Raw genomic sequence first — 21,659 nt, 5'->3', positions numbered from 1 at the left:
CTCCTTCCATATGTACCGCAGAAGGATGATTAAGAACTTGCCGAGCAACACCACCAGAAATAGCGATATTTTGCTAATTTGTCTGCAACGCGATTCGTTTCCCCGATAACAGTGAAGTACTCTTGACATAAGAGACTCAAAATTGCAATAATATTTGCAAATTATAACATAATTTTTTTTTAATTCCAACTCTTATATATGTATATTCACATTCAAATAATTAGAGTTCATTAATAAGTGATCCTCAAAATTACAAAATTATAAGTTTGCTTCTCACTATGAGCCAATTAATAAAACAAATAAACTGCACAATTACATATAATTTATGTTATTAGATTATATATATATTAAAAGAAAACACACATAAAATATGAACAAAACATAATTTAGTAAAATCATGACAATTTTACAAAATATGCTAAGTTGCCGTTTATATAACGCAAATACTCCATAGTAAACGTGGGATCTTGAAGGACCAGTCTCCATATGGTTCAATTAAATGTAAACGGTATCACATAAGTAATTTATATTTTTTACTTGCATATGCATTCTAATCCAGAGTAATAATTAGGTAAAATTTTCTCAACACCCCGCCCCCCATGTCGGATGAAGAGAAAAAGTAGGGATCAGAATCATAGTTCATCATTTCCCTGTCCACTAAACTGTACACACAGTAAAAGTAAAAATCATGTTAGGTGGAACTTTAGGAGTAATTAGAGCCGTAATTAGTGGATAGTTAGAAGCAGTTTGTATATTAAAACAATGTAATCTTTACAGAAAATAATAACAATTTTTCCCTCTGTGAAACATGGTATCAGAGCTGGTGTTTTTCAGTCAGAACTGACTGAACACATTTAGCTCATCACCTACCTTCTGACTTACCTGAAATAACCAAATATCATCATGTCTGATGATAGTGTTCATACCTCGGGTCTCAACGACGAAGACCTGACAAGAATTGCAAACCTGATTAATACCCAAAACCAGAAACAAACCATTTCAGATAACCTCACCATCAATGTCAAATTAAATAGCCAAAATTATGCAATATGGTCACGTATGATGAAAGTAGCTATTGGGGGAAAATCAAAAAAATTGTTAAACCACATCACTGAAGCTGCTACACCTCCATCCGCTGGAGATCCACATTTTGAAAAGTGGGAACAAGAAGATTTGATTGTGTTCTCATGGTTAATTCAGAACATGGAACCACAACTAGCAAACAACTTAACAGAGTATTCCACAGCTAAAGATTTGTGGAATGCTCTTGTTATCACATATAGCAGTGGGAAAGATAAATTACAGATATTTGATCTACATACCAGAGCAAACAGCATGAAACAGGGATCATCAACACTAGAAGAATTCTGGCTCACCATGCAAGGAATATGGGGGGAGATCGATCGCAGGGAGCCTAATCCGATGACATGCTCAACAGATATCGCGACATACAACAAAGTCAAACAAGAACAAAAACTATTTCAATTCTTAAATGGAATAGATCACCTGTATGATCAGATCAAAAGGGAAATCCTCAGATCGGAGCATCTTCCCTCAGCTGAAGCCGCCTACGCCTCTGTTCGGAAAGAAGCCGCCCGATTGAACATCATGGGACCAGCTAACAGAGAATCGCTATCACAGGGCATAGGCGACGGATTTGTCATCATCGGGAAGAAAGAAGCAAGTGAAGCAACTGGTGTAGGACTCGTCGCGCGTGGCCAGCGGCGGTCAGAACCAAGAAACGATGGTTCATCATCCCGTCCAGATAAATCGAGACTCAAGTGCTCTTATTGTGGGATGAGCAAACACACAAAAGATCAATGCTTCGAATTAATTGGCTATCCAGAATGGTGGAACGAGAATCACCAAAACAAGGGCACAAAGACCAGCAAAGCAGCCGCCGCCGTGGGTAACCTAGAGGCTGCCAGCAGCGGTGGCGACAGCAGAGGAGGTCAGAATGAGAGAGGAGCGATGGGGATGGTGGCGGCACAAAATGAAAGGGCAGATGGAACCCTAGAAGGTGAAGGAAAAAGAATGGGGTCATTTAACATAAAACCCCAAGGAAAGTATGAGAAATGCCCCAAATCTTTTGAAAATAATAATAAACAGACAAGAAAAGATAATCGCTGGATTTTTGACTGTGGTGCTACTGATACAATGACTTTTGAGGCGGCTGACATAATAGCACCATTAAAACCAAAAAAAACCCATGTCCAAACTGCAAATGGGAGCACTGCAACCGTAGAAGGAGCAGGATCTGTTGAAATTTCACCGACATTAAAAATATCAAATTGTCTTTATGTTCCCTCATTGTCTCATAAATTGTTGTCGATTAGTCATGTGACAAAGGAATTAAATTGTACTGTACTAATGCATCCTACCTTTTGTATTTTACAGGATATCAGGAGCGGGAAGATTATTGGATGTGGCACTGAGCATCATGGATTGTATTATGTGGATGAAGTGGCCCAACACGGTAATGTAATGCTGGCTCACGGAACTACTGAACGGGAAGCTTGGCTTTGGCACCGACGACTGGGACATCCATCCATAGGTTATTTAAGTCTGTTATTTCCAAATATATTTAAGTCAAATAATATGTTTAAGTGTGAGACGTGTGTTTTGGCAAAAAGTCATAGACAAACTTTTAAACCGAGTAATACCCATATGGAGTCTCCTTTTTCTTTGGTTCATTCTGATGTGTGGGGTCCAGCTCCTGTCTTAGGAGGTCAAGGTTTTAGATATTTTTTACTCTTTGTTGATGACTGCACTCGTATGACATGGGTGTATTTTTTGAAAAATAAATTTGAAGTTGTTGATAAATTTATTCTGTTTTATACTATGATCCAAACTCAGTTCAATCAATCAATTAAGATTTTACGATCTGATAATGGGGGTGAATACATAAATGAATCCATGAAGCAATTTTCTCACCAAAAAGGACTTGTCCATCAAACAACTTGTCCCCACACACCCGAACAAAATGGTGTGGCAGAAAGGAAAAATCGCATTCTTCTTGAAATGACTCGTGCCATGTTAATTGAGTCTAGTGTCCCTAGATTTTTTTGGCCTGAAGCTATTGCCACAGCAGTCTATCTTTTAAACAGGCTTCCCACTAAAGTTTTAAAACTTCAGACACCAATACAAATGCTTGCTCAATTTACCTCAATTCCCTCAACTCTTACAATTCAACCTCGAATATTTGGGTGTTCTGTTTTTGTTCATATACCCAAAGTTGACCGAACAAAATTTGATCCTTGTGCTGTTAAATGTGTGTTTGTGGGATATGGGGTCAATCAGAAGGGTTATAGATGTTACGACCCAAAAACTTGTCGAGTATTTACTACAATGAATTGTGACTTCCTTGAAACTGAGTATTACTATAATACCCATCCCAGTGGTCAGGGGGAGAGAGAACTTAAAGACACACTGAGTTGGTTTCCAAGTCAGGACAACGTTCCATCAGAACCAGTTAACAGTACCACCGGGCCATCTGAAGCATTTATACAGTCTACGGAACTCAATACCACTGAAGAAAGTCTTCCTTCCTTCCTGATACCTGAGGTAAGAGATTCTGATGCTCCAGAAACTCCTGTTATTGAACTGCCTAACTGTGATAATTTGGAGACCTCTGTAGAACAGGAAGAGAATGTTGGACAGTATGTCCTACCACCCAGAAGTAACAGAGGAGTTCCACCTAAAAGATATTCTCCAGAAAAAGAAGCACGAGGAACGAAATATCCAGTGACAAATGTGGTCAGGGGGAGCTTATCAAAAAGGGCCAGAGCCTTCACTATAGCTCTATATTCAGAAGAAGTTCCTCATACTATAGAGCTTGCGTTAAAATCAAAAAATTGGAATCAGGCAATGAAGACGGAGATGGATGCTCTAATTAAAAATGACACATGGGAAAAATGTCAGTTACCAGATGGAAAGAAATCAGTGGGTTGTCGTTGGGTTTTCACGATCAAACACAAACTGGATGGGACTGTTGAAAGGTATAAAGCTCGGTTAGTAGCAAAAGGATATACACAGACGTATGGTATAGACTATTCAGAAACCTTCTCTCCAGTAGCTAAAATTGATACGATCAGAGTATTATTCTCGATAGCAGCTAATAAAGGATGGCCACTCCATCAATTCGATGTAAAAAATGCCTTTTTACACGGAGATCTAAAAGAAGAAGTTTATATGGAAGCACCACCAGGGTTCACAAATGGATTTAAAACTGGAGAAGTCTGTCGTTTGAAGAAATCACTTTATGGTCTTAAACAGTCTCCAAGAGCTTGGTTTGGAAGATTTACAATTGTAATGAAGAAATATGATTTTAAACAAAGTAATTCAGATCATACATTATTCCTTAAGCAAAGGGGTAATCTTATTACTTGTTTAATTATCTACGTTGATGATATGATTATTACAGGAAATGATGATGAAGAAATGTCAAAACTGAGAAGGAACTTATTCACTGAATTCGAAATGAAAGACTTAGGAGCACTGAAGTACTTCCTTGGAATTGAAGTATTGAGATCAACAAGTGGAATTTTTATATGTCAAAAGAAGTATACTCTGGATTTCTTGGCAGAAATAGGAATGGTTGACTGCAAGCCAGCTGACACGCCTATTGCAACAAATCATGGACTTCAGATAGTAGAAGGAGCAGAATCGGTTGATAAAGAAAAGTATCAACGACTAGTTGGAAAATTAATTTATCTTTCACACACTCGACCAGACATAGCATATGCAGTTGGAGTAGTAAGTCAGTTCATGCACAGACCTCAAACTGATCATATGAATGCAGTGTTAAGAATCATCAAGTACTTAAAGGGCACGCCTAGTCAAGGAATTCTGTTTAAACGGAATGGGCACTTGGATATACAAGGTTATACTGATGCAGACTGGGCAGGTAGTCATGTTGATCGCAGATCTACTTCAGGCTACTTCACGTTTGTTGGCGGAAACTTAGTCACATGGAGAAGTAAGAAACAGAAAGTTGTAGCATTGTCTAGTGCAGAGGCAGAGTTTCGAGGAATAGCTCGTGGTCTAGCTGAAATTCTTTGGCTAAGGAAATTGTTAAGTGAGATTGGTTTTCCTCCATCTGGAGCAAGTAAAATTATGTGTGATAATAGAGCTGCGATCAGCATTTCAGAAAATCCTGTTCAACATGATAGGACCAAGCACGTTGAAATTGATAGACACTTCATCAAAGAAAAACTAGAAGCAGGAATTGTGGAATTGCCGTTTGTTCGATCTGAAGACCAGTTGGCAGATATTTTGACAAAAGCAGTTAATGGAAATTCCTTTCATAACGTATTGAACAAGTTAAGTATTGGAGATCCCACTACTCAACTTGAGGGGGAGTGTCGGATGAAGAGAAAAAGTAGGGATCAGAATCATAGTTCATCATTTCCCTGTCCACTAAACTGTACACACAGTAAAAGTAAAAATCATGTTAGGTGGAACTTTAGGAGTAATTAGAGCCGTAATTAGTGGATAGTTAGAAGCAGTTTGTATATTAAAACAATGTAATCTTTACAGAAAATAATAACAATTTTTCCCTCTGTGAAACACCCCAAACTCTAGAATTTTTTCTAATTTTGCAATAAAAAAATTTTTTTTCTTCAATTTGGTTTCTCTAACTTTTGAAAATTTTGTTTTGACCACCTCAAGATCTAATTAAAGTCTAGCTTGACCATGTTTCTCAACAACATAATTTTAAATTTAGAATTTCTAATCTTATAAGTAAAATTTACCACTCACGTAATTAATTATGTTTTTATTAGCTTTGATTTAGCTTTCATGATTATTAATTCCATTAAATTCCTCTACTTAATTTTGTGCAGGCCTATTCACACAATCAAATCAACCAATAATAACTACAGTAACATCATAAAATAATAGAACAGAGTGCTCCTTCCCGATATGCACATTAATGGAGCTAACAACCTCGTGCGTTCACGCAATTGGTTACTGCAGTCAAAAAAATCCATGCAAAGCATTTACCTCATTTCATGAGGGACATCTCCTGTTCTTAATATCTCCCTCTCCCTCTCACCTTTCCCTTCTATCCACCACCACCACTCTTCCTCCAACTACCTTATTATACATTCCACATTTGCGTACCCTTTTTGTTAAGTACGAAACCCAGTTGTACAATTGTTTTTCAAAGATGATTTCTTGTCAGACGCAGTCTAATTAATATTGCTCTATATATACCTATCAAGGGTTCATTTTAGTTTCTTCAGAGCCCAACTATGGATACTTTTTTGCTTTGTGATGAAGCTTGGCTCTCTACTCCTCCTCCAACTCCTGGTTACTGTAATAATGTAGAAAGTTACTCTTCTTCTTCGTTGTATACTAGTAAAGAAGAGTGTGAGCAGGCTTTTTCTATTTACTTTGAAAAGGAGTTAACCTACATGCCTCAACAAGGATACTTGGAACATCTTCACTTTAAAAATTTGTTCTCTGCAAGATTCAGAGCTATACAATGGCTTATTAAGGTTGTTTTCTTCTAGTTATGGCTGCCTTTTTATTTTATTTTTGGTTAATGTCAAAATCATTCGTCTCAAAACCCATTCAGTTTCTCTATATATAATCTTGCATTGCCATGCAAGACTTTGATGTCTTCGTAAAACCTGTTAGTTATTGATAACTAATTTTTAAGATTGGGCTCGACTTTCTAGTATGATAAAAAAACTTGATAAAGATTTATTCTAATATTAATTTAATTTAATTTAATTTTTCTCAGTCTCGCAGTCGGTTGGATCTTTCTTTTATTACCCTCTTCAATGCAGTGAATTACTTCGACCGATTTGTATCTATAAATCAATGCAAGGTAAGGAATATTATTGGATTTTATATATATATATATATATAGTTTTCTTGTTTTAGGTTTGCTAGGAAACTATTCTTGATTTTGAAACTATGATCTTCTCATGTATCAAATTAATTGAGGTTATTTAATTTAATATTTTGGAGGGATGGAGACATTGGATGGTTGAATTGCTATCAGTGGCTTGTCTATCTGTTGCAACCAAGTTTACTGAGACATTTACTCCTACCTTATACGAAATCCAGGTGACTATTACTATTTTTAATTACTCTGTATATCATATAATTATAATTATTTATGCTATTAATTAACTAATAAATATATATGGTGAAGATGGAGGAGTTGGATCATTCATTTGAATCAATTACAATCCAACGGATGGAATTGATGTTGTTAAAGGCATTAGGATGGCGCCTTTGCTCTACAACAGCTTATTCTTATGTAGAGCTTTTGATGATGAACATTGAAGTACCCTTAAAACCTCATCTCCAAAAGGATTTTGTTGACCGAGTCAACCAGCTGCTTCTTGAAGCTATACTAGGTATATATATGTATATATATATATATATATATATTTGAATATGATTTCACATTAATTATTGATTATGTTGCAAGAAAATATTATTAGGGATGTTAATTATTAATTATAGCTAAAGATAATAGAGGGTTCACATCCTCTTAATCAAGTTTTTCGGAACAACAAACCCTGACAAGTTTAGCCACTTAGCAATTTCATCCATTACTAATTTAGGTTTTGAAATTCCATAAGCATATATCTTACAAGATGAGGAGCCTTACACAACCTCTTAAAGTCCATTTTTTTTTCTTTTTTTTTTTTTAAAAAAAAAGGTGTAAATGAGAGTTAATCTAGCATTTGTCAATTTTTAATGGAATGTTTGGTTTCAAAGAATATATATCATAAATTTGCATTTTCGAATAAAAAATTAAAATGATGCAGATTGCAAATTGATGGAATATCAACCAAGTATAGTTGCTGTATCTGCTGTATGGTGCGGTCTAGAAGAGTTACTTCCATCAAAATCCGACACCCAAATTGCATATATTAAAGGCTTCTTCGACCAAAACCGAAAGGTATACCAAATATATATATATATATATATATATATATATAATTCATAATTGAAAATAAGGTCTCGTTTTTGGTTTGCAAAATGAAATAGGAAGAAATGCATAATTATTTTATACAATAAAGTATCTATATATTCATTTATAAATTTTATATATATTTATTTGAATATTTATTAAAATTTCAACCAATCAAATAATGTCTAATTTATTTCGTAGAATGAAATAATCAAATGCCATAAAATTATGGAGGAAAAGATGGCTAATGGGAACTTGTTGAACTACTGCCCTTCAAGTCCAGTGACTGTTCTGCTGACAGAAGAGAAGATTGATGTCTACGATACCCAAATTGATCTCTCTCTCTTTCAAGTGTCGAACACTGATACTGAGTCTTCCAATAAGAGAAGAAAGAGGGAGGTAAGCTAATTAACGATTATCTCTTTCAAAAACCAACATCATCTAACAATTTTTGTTTAGCTATTTTATTGAATAATTTCAATTGTAAGGCTATGGGGTTGAAGTGGAATAAGTAATGCATCCACAAAGTGGGCATTTTCATCATCTGTAGTAATCTTTTTATGTAGTTGATGGAAGGATCTTGAAGATTACAGATTAATTAGCAGGTTGTTTGACGGTCAAACCTCTATTGATATGTTCAATTTCTTTTACTATTTTTGCTGTAAGTGGAAGCACTAATCACATCAAATTATTTGTCTACCAAATTAATTAAAAATATTTTTTTTATTTGAATAAGGGTATTTTTGATATTCACTCAAATAATAATAAAGGTCACAAGTTATAGTCTCGAATTTTTTCAAACCATTTAAACAGTAATTAGTTGATTTTTTTTTTTCTTATTTTCCTTTACATAAAACCTTAAGGATCTTAAAGATTGTATATTGATGATTCCTTAAAATTTTTATAATAGGACGAATAATTAGTATATAAAGATTTTAAAATCAATTATCATAAAATAAATTCAACTAACATTAAATATTTACATGGATTATATTATATGAGGGTACTAGGGATGTGCATGGGTTAGGTTGGGACGGAAATTTATAATTTTTTGGTCCCATCGCAAAATGTCGGGATGTAAAAAATGGAGTTCCAATCCCGTCTCATTTTTTGCGACAGGACTGAACAGAAATTCGGATCTATGGAACAGAACAGAATAGGTCGAATCAGGAATCAATCGGGATTCTCCATAGTTTTACTAAATCATTTTTCATCAAAAAAAGGTAAAAAAAAATTACTATATTCATCAACTACAATCAAACAAAATCTTTTGTATAAGTTTGAGTTTTTTTTTTAAAAAAAGAATAAATCAAATAATTAATTCAATTGTTCATGATCTACTACTAAAATTATAATAGAAGATTTTTAAGTAGTTATTTTCTAGTTAATAAAAGTGTTAAATATAATAAAATAAAATAACACAAAAATTATATCCAAATTAATTTTATATATATTTGATGAATTTTAACTCATGATTGTTTTTTTCACTATTGTCTTTAAGTTGATTTTAATTTGATACTTATACAATTTAATCTTGAATATCATTTGAAAAATAAATAATGATAGCATTAATTATAACCAATAATCCAACAATCAGATTAAATGAAGTTAATATTTTGTCTTACATTGATTATCTTTCTATTTTTTGTTTAATAGAAAAAATTCATTAAAAAAGATTTATTGAACATATATTGTGGAATAATAGAGGAAAAATCTATGTTGAAAATTATGTTCAATTACTTTATTTATTTTATATTTAAAAAATGCATATTATTTTTTCATGTTATTATTAGTAGTAATTGGTATCATAAAAAAAAAACCTAAAGTAAAAAGGATGAAATGATTTTTAGGGGCATAATTTGAAATTCATACAAAAAAGAAAACTAGAATTTTAAAGAGAAAATGGCACGAAAACTTATGATTTTCAGAACAGGACAGGACGGGACAAAATTTGGGTGGATATGAGTCAATTTTAATCAAAGAACCAGTCCCGTCCCATAAATACTTACGGGACGGGATCCTGGACAAGACTATAAAATTAACATCAAATTTTTATCAGGATGAAAAATTTGAGACGGTTTTCGGGAATGGATCGGGATTCTCGCAGTCCCATGCACATCCCTAGGGGGTACTATGAGAAAGTGACAAAAAAATATTTTCAAAAATGTAAATGAATTATTATTTTAGGATATCTAAGAAGGAGATTGAGACTATAATTTTGAGATGAAATAACTTTTTAAAAACTCTTGATGAATTAGTTTTATACAAGTCTTATTCCACTTAGCAACTAGTGACTCTGTGCTAGGAATGGGAATGGCAGCAGGTCGAGTACCTACGTAAAAACGCACTATAACCCGAAATTAGGTACTCAAATTGGTTTAGAAGTTCTTCAGTTTCTGAATCCATTCCAAACTCAACTATAGTTACCGTTTAAATACTGAACTCGTTTTAACTATCCATTTTAGTATTAAAAATAAATTTTTTTATTTTTATTTTTTAAAAAATAAAAATTATAAATTATAAAAATTAATATTTAGACTTAATAAAAAATATAATATAAATATTAAATACAATTTGATATAATTATCATTAAAAGATGTATATATATTTTTTAGAAAAGTAATTATTTTAAATATTTTTAGAATGTAAATTAAATGGGTAATAGGTAGAAGACATTCGACCTTGTATCTAATAGCTAATTTTACAAAACAGACCTTATATCTTAAGTAAGGTAGCTTAACTTAAATGGTCAAGGTGGAGGTCTCGGAATCTGTTTGGAACCTCCCCTCTTCTCTTTAAAAGAATGCAACATCTATCCGTTATAAGCTGGCCTTTAATGGGCTTTGTAGTTACATTGAAGTTATAAATTAGTTCTAATCACAGTATGTAATAATATCTTTTTACTGTATACTCCCTCTGATTTTTGTACAAATATTAAGAAAAAAATTAATTCTCAAATTATCATTTTAGTATTAAAAATAAATTTTTTTATTTTTATTTTTTAAAAAATAAAAATTATAAATTATAAAAATTAATATTTAGACTTAATAAAAAATATAATATAAATATTAATAAGGGTTAAATTTATTATAATAAATTTAAAGGTAATTTGATCAAATTATCATTTATCTCAAAATTAATAATTGCTTGCGAAGTATTTATTGTATTTAGTATAAATAAGGGCAATATTGAAAAATATTTTTACTACTTCTTGAAATACACAAAATAATTTATATTTTTGGATAAAACATCAAATAAAAAATGACTTATATTTTGGAACAGAGTGAGTAATACGTAAAAAAGAAAAAAAGACTAATATCCTAATGCACATTCATAAAATAACAGCCACATCAGTGGTGGGACCAGAAAAAATAAATGGAGGGCAAAAAATTTTTTCAAAATTTTGAAGGGATGATATCGAAAAAGATTATTCCATTAGTCTCGTTTTGTTTGCATGTTTTAATATGCATATTAAAAATTTAATCAATAAAATTTTTTTTTGCTTTTCTATACCTTTAATAATTCATTAAGATATTGATAAAAACTCTTTATTTATTGAATAATTATAAATGTTATTATGAGAGAGATAATTATTTACATATTCAAATTTCGAAACTTTGCAAATAGTTTGAGACATAAAAAAAAATAATAAGCAAATAAAATGAGATAGAAAAAATATTATTTTATAAATAAAAAAAATAAAATTTTTATATTTTATGAAATAAATTTTTTTAAAAAATTAAAATTAGGTGGCCGCTGTCACCCCTAGTTTCACGGTTGCCCCGCACTATTACGAGATTAATTTAAGCCTAAAGGCACCAACTCCCATTATGTTTTATTTTTTTTTTTTTTATCAAGGATCTGTTTGTTTTAGTAAAATAATTTACAGAAAAATAATTTGCTGAAAAATATTTTGCTGAAAAATGAAAATATTTTTCAAATAAATTATTTTCCATTGTTTGGTTGTAATATTAGAAAGTAGTTAAAAATATTAAAGTTTTTGTCTCATAAGACCATAAAAATTATTAATAATAATAAAAAATTTATAATTTAAAAAATTTTATTGTTACATATGAAAAGAATGCAAAAAAATAAATAAATTATGAAAGCCGCCGATGGCTGGTGGTAGTGGCCGCCAGTGGCTGGTTTTAGATGGGGACTGATGATAGTAACTATGATAATTAATAAGTTAAAAAATATAGATTTTCAAAGTTTGTCGATGTCCGAAAAATGTTTTACTCTCTCAAAAATGGGAGGTTGTTTTCCTTAAAAAATGACTTAATTTTTCTTTGACCAGAAAAATATTGTCAACTGACTTATTTTCTTGAGCACCTCTAAACAATGAAAAATTGTGGAAAATATTTTTCTGTAAGTTATTTTACGGAAACAAATGGAGCCTAAGATAGTAAAGTTATGCAATTAACTGTCAAATAAACTTAGTTCTTATGTAAACATAATCATTTGATTTCCATTTATTTTTAAGTTAAAAATTAATAGGATTAGAATTTTCACATGTTAAACCCCAGTTTTAGTTTAGGGTTGTCGCTGTTAAACCCTAGTTTTAGTTTAGATCTGCCGTTATTTATCAATGACAGCCCCTACCTCCTACTTTCTACTATCTCTTCCCCTTTATCTTTTTTCTTTCTTCTTTTTTTTGCTTTTAATCTTCTTTTCCTTCAATAAACTCAAATTTGTTTTTTCTACAACGGATTTGTCTTTTTTCTTTTGTTATAGTTGGTTGTCCCCATATTTGGAGTTTTTCTTATCCCTTCTTTGTGAGGATAGTCCCTTTTTGTGAGGTTTTATTATTAAATAAAGTAATAATATCTGATTTTATTTGGTTAAAGACTTTAGATCTTGATCTGCAGGTGTGGATTTTCGATAGATAGAGCATGGTAGTGCAGCCTGTTCCTCTATTGATGCTATTAACGCATAGCGGCAGAAACTCATCTGTATCCATCATATGTTACTAATTATTGGAAAAACAATACAGTTATAGAAAATCCAGATAAGTTATTATTTTAAAGTCCAAATCAATTAACGTACTAGTTGCTGCTATGAAGATTTATATCTTTTGTCAAAATCAACTTCAAGCGGAAAGATCTAATATTATATTTTATATTTTTAATTTCATTATTCAAAAGAATATGAATTCCTTTATTTCATTAGAAGATCAGCGAATCATATTAGCTAGTAAAGTTCCATATTCTGATCTATATGTTTCTTTGTAATTCTTCATAATATTATTAATGACTTACATTTTTAAAAAAAAATTCACATGTTAAATTTCAAAAAAAAAAAAAAAAAAGGAATTTTCACATGTTAACATGAAAATATTAAACCTTGTTATGATATTTTTTTTCTTGATAAAACAATTATTACTATATGCATAAAAACAGGGTAAAATTTCATTTGGGATAAATATCTAAAATAAAATTTTCGACGAGGTGAGCACTAAGCAATATAACTTTCTTATTTACTCTATTATAATGAATATTCTCAATTAGTAAAATATATACTTTTTTTTCACGTCAAAACATAGTCTTAATAAGTACATATATTATCTGACAATAAATTTAAGTTTAAATTCTCATTTCTAATACTCAAAAATTAAAAACATACTCTTTTTTTACCCAAAAATAACTCATGCACTAATTTGTTCGTATAATGCAAACACCATATTGATTACCATAGCATAAATCATGAGTTTGTTTATCCGCAATGCAAACTTCTTCCGGATCAATCTTCGCCTCCATATTAATAGAGTAGAGATTAATCATATCTATGAGCTATTAAAACGGATGAGAGCCTAGATACCAGTGCTAAGTAAAAAAAAATGCAAACACCGCAAAGTAGAAAAATAAAAGGCTATCTCCTCCACATAATCGATTGTGGGCCAATACCATGATGCGTAGAACGCATCACCACGCGCAGTTGGGCAGAGATAATGTAAACTGAAGAGATATAGCTATAGATAGAGGTAGTAGAGAAAGGGAGTGGCCAAAAAGAACACAAAAATGGCAGCAACTGCTTCATCTTTCATATCATCATCTTTCCTTCCAACTATTAATCCTCAAAACCAGCAATTATTGCTTTTCAAAAATTCTACCCATCAATTCACCAAAATTCCCAAGAAATCACCTCTCTACTTCAGGGTCCGGGCAGCAAGGCTTCCATCTGGTGTATGTTCTTTCTATCTCCTTTTATCACTGGTTAAAATTTTTGGGATTTAAAAGGATTTGTGGGGTTCTGGAATTTATTTATTTATTTATTTATTTTATCTGGTTTTTCAGGTGGAATTGCCAAAAGTGGAGCCAAAATTCAAAGCTCCATTTCTCGGATTTACAAGAACAGCTGAAATATGGAATTCTAGAGCTTGTATGATTGGTCTAATTGGAACTTTCATTGTAGAATTGGTGAGTTTATTATTTTTGTGTTTTGCTATTTGTGGAAAGGATTTTGATTTTTTTTTGTTTCATTATGGGATTTTGATTTTTCAGATATTGAATAAAGGAATACTCCAAGTGATAGGGGTGGAAGTCGGTAAAGGTCTTGATCTTCCTCTTTGAAGGTTGAATTTGCTTATACATGTATTTTGTAACTGGAGGACCTTGACATGATTTTTAACTGCTTCTGTTATGTAGCTTTTGCACTATTTTATGTGTAAACAACAGTTACTTGCAATATTATTTCTTCTTCCATAATCTGCCACTCAATGTTCAATCAAATTCAACAGTTTCTTTGGACACTAGAATACTATATTAAGAAATAATTTATGCAATGTGTAACCTCGGTAGTGCTGAAGGCTCTTATACTGGTTGTGAAGGGGAGACAAATGGATAGAGAGAAAAAAGAGTTGTCACTTATTTTATTGCAAATCTACAACCCTCTTGCCAGGATAACTTATTATTTGCAACAGATTTGTGCAAATATAGAAAAAGGATGGATAGTGTACAAGACCATGCATATTTCTCAGACAAATATCTAATGCTACATAATTCGACGGAGATGGCGCATCCATGCCTTTGGTGCAAGTTCTCGACACGTTGCGTACAACAAATTGGCAATCAATCTGTTGATTAGTTTTTGAGCCCTGCAAACAAGAGTTCTACTCATCCTGTTGGATCAAATCCCGGCATATTGTACAATAAATTGACACTGAAGTGCTGCTGCCCTTAGAGAAAGAAAAGTCATATTGCCCTGCCAATTCGAGCATCTATAACAGGCAATTTCTCCGAGGATTCTGAGAACTTCAGTGCCTCAGTTAGTGAAATGCGAGTGTTCCTCCATGCTGCATCTGCCCACCTTTTCATCTTTTCTCCTTCACTCTTCCTGTTCTGTTGAACACAGAGTGCTTCAGCGTACCCACCTGTTATATCAGCCAAAAGATTCAACATACTAACCCATAACAATTGGAAGATAACACATTTTGCAGCATCAGAGGCTAATTACACCTCTAGAAAAGACAGTGAGGCATAATTGCATTGATGCATGAAGTTAAACATGCTAACCAATTTAGAAACACAAAATCTGCGTCTAGGCAACAGCTTAAAATGATTCCAGGGAAATGATATTCATCAGTCATCAATGTGGAGAACATTCAGTCAGAGGCCATCTCACATTCAAGGGGTGAAAGAAGTGAATCCTAAGGTCTGATAAAGTGGGTACAAGTGCAGATAGTTTCACTTTTAAATATCAATACAAGACTAACTTCAAAAAACATGATAAAAATGATTGAACGCTAAACCATACCTTTTGCAAGGGCAACAATGTCCCTCCTAGTTGAACTTCCCATCCTCATACTGCCTATGGTATCAGAAAAGTAAAAAGTCATAAAAATGCTAGAACAGGCAGGTTAAGATCTATTAAAATTTTCCTCACCGTCAGAGTCCATTGGTGGAGCTTTCAGCAAATCTATTGCTCTCCTATAAAGTCCCTGCAAGTGATACAATACCAAAAACATTGTAAAACTTTGAAACTGTTGTGTGAACTATAAACACCACAGCATAATCACAGCACTGAAAGTTATATAACAGCACAATCGATAATTGAACCAACAAATGAACATCCTATTGAAAAAGAGGTGTGTGGGATGGAGTTATATCCAAAAAAAAAAAAAAAAAAAGAAGAAGAAAGGTTTCTGTACTTCCTGAGCAAAACCATCTGATAGTAATCTGTCCAAAGTTTCAATGTCTATTAGGTAGTTCCTTACAACCCCATTCAAACTAATTAAGATCTAAGAAAGTCATCCTATTCTACCACACTTGTTCTTAAGATCCAAATTATAGTTCATAATTGATGTAAAAGACCTAATCAATAAACAAAATCAGCTAAATTGATTTATTGGATAAGACTTAATAAAGCAAGCAAAAAATGAGAATCTGTTAACGAGGTAAACAACAGGTATTAAAATCTTAGCATTGTCAAAATAACTATAATATCTATATGGGTTGTGTGAAGGGTTCTGACCTCCTGTATTAAAAGAGAACTTGATTGCTCTTGTGCTGCTTTATGCCGAAACATGAGAGCCAAGCAGGTTAAAACCACACCAACCTTGGGGTGACGAGAGCCTACAGGATATCAACAACAGTAAAGGACATGTAGACATATGAATTTGATCCAAGGTTTCCCGGATTATTTGAAATTAAAAAGACAAAATTAAAATTAACACACCAAAAAGTTCTTCTGCTTTATTCAATGCCTTTGTCAATGTCTCTTCTGCATCACTAAATTTCCTGAAATAAATGTTGAAATGATAGATATTGCATCAGAAGATCTAATTTAGCATTAATTACAAACAAAAGTCAAACAATTCTAAGCTTACCCCATATGTGCCTGAAGCTGGCCCAAGGCACAGATAGCTGCCAGCAGAACTTCTTCTGCAACCATATTGCAAGCTGCTAAAGCATGTATGCCATTGAAGTCTTTTTTTTCAGCAACTTCATTAATAACTTTGTGATACAAGTCCTTTGCCAATGAGAAGTTTCGTTTGGCATGCAAGAACTCTCCATAGGACAAAGCACCATTTCCTATATATCACAGCATCAGCATATGGTACAGAAGAGTTCCCTATAAGGTCTTAAGAAAAAAGAGATGCTCACCAACACAACCCTCACTGTCCTGAAATCCTTGGAATAATGGTTCAGCTGCACAGAATCAGGCAAACATCAATAATTACAAAATAAAAAAGTAAATTTAGCAATGCATTAGACATACCTAATCCAAGATTGCCACGGACAAGCTCCACTAGTCCTTTAACAGCTTTAGCACGAGCATTTGCAACTGCAAAGTCTCCGACTGTACTTTCATATTCATCTTTACCTAAGAGTTCTAAGCATTTATCTGCGAGCACTGATGAAGTATCATCCTATATAGGGAGAACCATCTCCAGATAAATCTTAAATCCTAAATATCAAATTGAAATGTGCAAAATGCATGCTTGAAGCAACTTACATTTCCCAACTCTAAATTAAGTCCCACAAGAGCTTCCATGGCAGAAACTACAAAAAAGAAAATAAGAGTCTAGTTAACATCCTTTTCATAACTGGAATTCGAAAGCATAATTAACTATAAAAGAAAGAACTTTTTATACAGTTAACCACCTCTTACACCCAAAGAAGAGTTGTCTAAATCTTGAATTTGCTGCAGCTTCTCTACTGCTTCATCGTAATTTTCTCTACATAACATAATTTTAAGATCAACATTACTTTCCCGATGTGCCAAAATGAAAATGAACAAAAATATAACATAAATAAATACATAAAAAGAAAATCTAAAAAGAAGAGGCATAAAGGAAAAACCTTTCAAATAACAAGTTAGACATGGCTAGTAGGACCATCCCCTTTGAATTTTGGGTCACAAAATCTTTGCCTTCACTTGACTGAGAAGAAAGGCACTGCTCCAATACCAGCATAGCTTGTCCATACGATTCATCTACTTATATAGTTGCATCCAGAAAAGGAAATTAAACAAAATCAGAAGGAATTATAAAATGATATGCCAATTAAAAAAAAAAATTAAGAAATAAACCCAAAAAACCTGATTTTTGAGATTTGGCAAGAGAGAGAGCGTAGTCGATCATCTGAAGAGCAACTGGGCTTGCATTTGGACCATTGATTTTTTCATGAAACAATCTCAACGGGGATGTTGATGAAGGAGTAAAGAGGAATGGTTTATTGGACAGGGATCCTAACCAGGCAGTTCGAGCAAAGTTTGTTGCTTTTCTTGATAACTTAACTGCGGAGTAAATCATCGTTATTTCCTTCTTGTTCCTCAAGCTTCGATTAGAAATTTTTAAAACCCTAATCGAAATAGGGAGGGTTTAGTGCTTCACTTGAATACTAGAGTCTATGGGAAGTTCGGAACCAGTACAAATGGGTGAGAATGATTACGTAACTTGCTGCTTAGCGCGATAAGTCGTTTTGTTTATTTAAATTGAAATTTAGTTTTGTCCTACGAATGGCAATGGGGCGGTTCGGAGCGGGTTATTCCTACCTCTACTCCTTGCGACAATTCACGTCTTTGCCCCGTCTAGCCCCGAAACTGCCGGTTAACAAAATTTCCATCCGGTCCCTGCTCCATAAGTAAAAGAGAAAATTATTTTGAGGTCCATGATGTGTTACAAACTTTATTAGATTTTACTTACTATTTATACAAATTATTTTGGAGTCGTTTAGGTAAGGGTCGTTCGACTCTTTTATTTTTTTATTATAAAAAAACTTAAATTAATTATTTCGGAATCGTTTAGATAAGGCTCGCCCAACTCTTTTATTCTTATATTATAAAAAGATTTAAACTGTTCTCATATGCTAAACTTTACTACTTATAATAATTGCATCCTAAAATAAATTTAAACTCCAAACATTTTAATTTTAAATTTGTGTTATAATTGTATCCTCATCACATATTCACTCAAAATTAACATAAAATATAATAAACGATGGGACCCCCAGAATGTTAGCTAATCCAACTTTGGTTAGCATCTTCGGAACGATTGTCAAATCTGCCATCTCTCTCGCCTCCTTCTCTCGCTATTCTCCTTCAACACCGCCACCGCCATCATCACCTGCACCAGCAGCTGGTTCCCTTCCTCACAAATTAACAGCTGAGGCAAGTGCTCGTCATTTGCTAATCTTCTGATTCGATGTCAAACGATGAGTTTCTGCCTCACTGTTCCTTTCGAGCTTTAGACATGGCAGATCTTGCTGGTTTAATTATGCAGTTGAGGAGGATCAATACTATAAGCAAAATGGTGCCAATTTACTACACACTGACATATGCAGCAGTTGTTTCATGCAAGCTTAATACCTGTTTATAGAAGAAAGGAAGTATTAGAAAGCTGAAGAAAATGATATATCCATCTTCTTCTGAAACAGTTGATTTGAGTGAGGGGAGAGAGAGAGAGAGAGAGAGCTAACCATGAAACCAACACAGGAGTAGTTTAGAACCAGAACTGTGTTAGCAAAATTCATGAACACTAGCACGTTCTTGACTAGACCCTTATTCGGAGGTACAACTTGTTGCCATCTGTATATAACTGCTCAAGTCAAGGGGAAAATAAGTAAGCCAGCTCTCATAATTTGCAATAGAGTTAAATCATCAATACAAAATAAAATAGATCTTGAAATCCTTGTCAATACCTCCTGAACCAGCAATCATTAATGCTGACTGGACAAAGAATGTGATATATCCGGGATATAATCCTGCAAGTTTTTAACAAAATACAGAAGAAGGAAGAGTCAAATTGCTTGAAAAGAATGCAAGAAATACAGTAAGTCTTCATGGAACCATTAAATTGATGATTAGCACAACGTTTGGAACAAATGAATCGTGATTATAAAATTCATTTGTAAATGAATTTATGATATTTGATTTGCTACAATTTAAAATAAGAAATTCAATTGAATTCCACTAAATAGTCTTGACATAATAATTTAATAAAAATACTAATATAAACAAATTCATATTTCATTCTAATTAATTAATTCATGCTTAATTAAATTTTAAAATTCCATATTTTAATTCCTAGCAAATGTTTAAATTTTATTTTCATTAATAGATTAAAATATATTCAAAATCAAAAACTCATTTGAATTCAATGTATAATCATAATCGTGTATAATAACAATTTCATACTCTTTAAAAAAATACTAAAAATCTAGAAAAAATATAATTACAAGGATATATAATAAGAAGAAAAAAAAAAGACCACTTTTATTTTATATATAGCAATAATATTAGCAGAAAAAATAGTAATATCAAGTTCTTTCAAAATAAATTAAATTCATTAATAATTCATCAAGCAATAAGAGAAGTAACAAAGTGCAGCAACTATATATATATATCCATTAACAAAAATAAGGAATTCAATAATGAAAATTTAAAATAATGAAATTTTTAAATTTAAAATAAGAAATTCAATTGAATTCTATAAAATTATATTTAGAATAAATTTTTAAATAAAAATTCATTTTGTCTTTATTTTTTACGATACCCTTGACGTAATAATTTAAGAAAAATAAATAACAAACAACAATTATATTTATTATATACAATACAATAATTTGTCATTTTTATTAAAATATAAATAATGAATTTCATATAATAAATACACTCCCACACTAATTAATTAATTATATAAGCAATAATATTCATCATAATAATTATTTTTAATTGATATAAATATTTTACTGATTTAAATAATTAATTTCAAAACTAAAATAATATTAAGAATATTACTATTATTTTTAATTGCATTTGAAAAATAATTGTTTGCTGCTCAGTTTTTATAATAACAAGTAACATTATTACGATGAGATTATTACTAGATTTCAAAAGAAACTATAACTAACGTTTCATAGCAATATGCTAGATTTGGAAAAAAAAAAAGAACTATCGGTTGTTACTAGTGTGGAATTTTCTAAAAAAAAGAAGTAAAAATAATTGAGTTCGCAGTAAAGGATAATTTTATCAATAAATATTTTAATGGTTCAATTTTGTGAAATTTATTTATAAATTTCATCAATTTTAATAGAATTTGAGCTATATATATTTAATTCTATATAATTCAATTCGTAAAATTCAAATTTATATTTTTTTTCGTTCTAAACACAAAATTTTAGATTTTCAAATGAATTTCATAAAACATCATGGAATTCATTTATTTCAAACTTTTTCTAATTATCTATGGTAAAACAAAGCATTAAGACATGAAGGGACGAAAAGAGCTAAAAGCAGGTGGTGACGACGGTGGCGCTGTTGAAGGAGAGTAGCGAGAGAGAGGCAGATTTGATAAAACGTTGTCGTTTAGAAGATGCTAACCAAAGTTGGGTTAGCTAACTTTTATGGATCCCACCGGTTATTATATTTTAATATTAATTTTGACTGAATTTAATGCAATTATAACACAAGTTTAAAATTAGAGTGTACGAAAGATTAAGTTTATTTTAGGGTGAAAATGTTACGTGTTGTAAAGTTGAGGGTATCTAGAATTTATAACTTTCCAACTGTCTTCGATTATTGAAAATATTGTTTAATTTTTTTAATATTCGATGAAGTCCATAAGAATTCCTTTTAATATTGTCAACTTAAAAATTTTGTAGCTTTTTTTATTCAAACTCCATTTTAATTATTGTTCATATTACCTATACGAGCATATTTTTTTTCAAAAAAAATTGAAGTAAAAAATTCATTCTTCAAAATTTATTCACATTAAATGCTTATA

The 21,659-nt window shown here is 31.8% G+C and overlaps 4 protein-coding genes across 5 annotated transcripts; 3 read left to right on the top strand and 1 right to left on the bottom strand.

The window, feature by feature from the left end:
• The first annotated feature begins 903 nt into the window (after positions 1–903).
• On the top strand, positions 904–2,526 carry LOC149498465 (uncharacterized). The gene is made up of 2 exons (XM_089717588.1): positions 904–2,020; positions 2,398–2,526. The coding sequence occupies exons 1-2, from the start codon at positions 904–906 to the stop codon at positions 2,433–2,435; spliced, it is 1,155 nt and encodes a 384-aa protein (XP_089573714.1). The 3' UTR covers positions 2,436–2,526.
• Positions 2,527–6,242: 3,716 nt separating this feature from the next.
• CYCD7;1 (CYCLIN D7;1) lies at positions 6,243–8,589 on the top strand. The gene is made up of 6 exons (XM_037635216.2): positions 6,243–6,500; positions 6,749–6,835; positions 6,979–7,077; positions 7,166–7,373; positions 7,791–7,924; positions 8,138–8,589. The coding sequence occupies exons 1-6, from the start codon at positions 6,255–6,257 to the stop codon at positions 8,342–8,344; spliced, it is 981 nt and encodes a 326-aa protein (XP_037491144.1). The 5' UTR covers positions 6,243–6,254; the 3' UTR covers positions 8,345–8,589.
• Positions 8,590–13,846: 5,257 nt separating this feature from the next.
• On the top strand, positions 13,847–14,640 carry OHP (one helix protein). Its single transcript, XM_012219587.3, has 3 exons — positions 13,847–14,118; positions 14,230–14,352; positions 14,437–14,640. Exons 1-3 carry the CDS (start codon positions 13,954–13,956, stop codon positions 14,503–14,505), a joined length of 357 nt encoding a protein of 118 aa, XP_012074977.1. The 5' UTR covers positions 13,847–13,953; the 3' UTR covers positions 14,506–14,640.
• A 136-nt stretch (positions 14,641–14,776) lies between these two features.
• Positions 14,777–18,408, bottom strand: NDP1 (Tetratricopeptide repeat (TPR)-like superfamily protein). 2 transcript variants are annotated; one of them, XM_012219588.4, is made up of 12 exons: positions 17,975–18,408; positions 17,737–17,872; positions 17,539–17,612; positions 17,390–17,436; positions 17,153–17,303; positions 17,038–17,082; positions 16,761–16,965; positions 16,610–16,671; positions 16,406–16,506; positions 15,818–15,872; positions 15,689–15,742; positions 14,777–15,305 (listed from the first exon to the last, which is right to left on the bottom strand). In XM_012219588.4, exons 1-12 carry the CDS (start codon positions 18,186–18,188, stop codon positions 15,127–15,129), a joined length of 1,323 nt encoding a protein of 440 aa, XP_012074978.1. In that variant the 5' UTR covers positions 18,189–18,408; the 3' UTR covers positions 14,777–15,126. The 2 variants fall into 2 exon arrangements, with proteins under 2 accessions (XP_012074978.1, XP_012074979.1); XM_012219589.4 differs by having other exon boundaries at positions 17,737–17,869; positions 17,975–18,396.
• Between the last annotated feature and the right edge of the window lie 3,251 nt (positions 18,409–21,659).

This window comes from Jatropha curcas, chromosome 2, assembly GCF_041381405.1.
Source record: "Jatropha curcas cultivar XTBG-Jc1 chromosome 2, XTBG_Jcur_1.0, whole genome shotgun sequence".
NCBI lineage: Eukaryota > Viridiplantae > Streptophyta > Magnoliopsida > Malpighiales > Euphorbiaceae > Jatropha > Jatropha curcas.
Note: the sequence above shows the minus strand (reverse complement) of the source record. Positions and strands in the feature narration are given on the sequence as shown.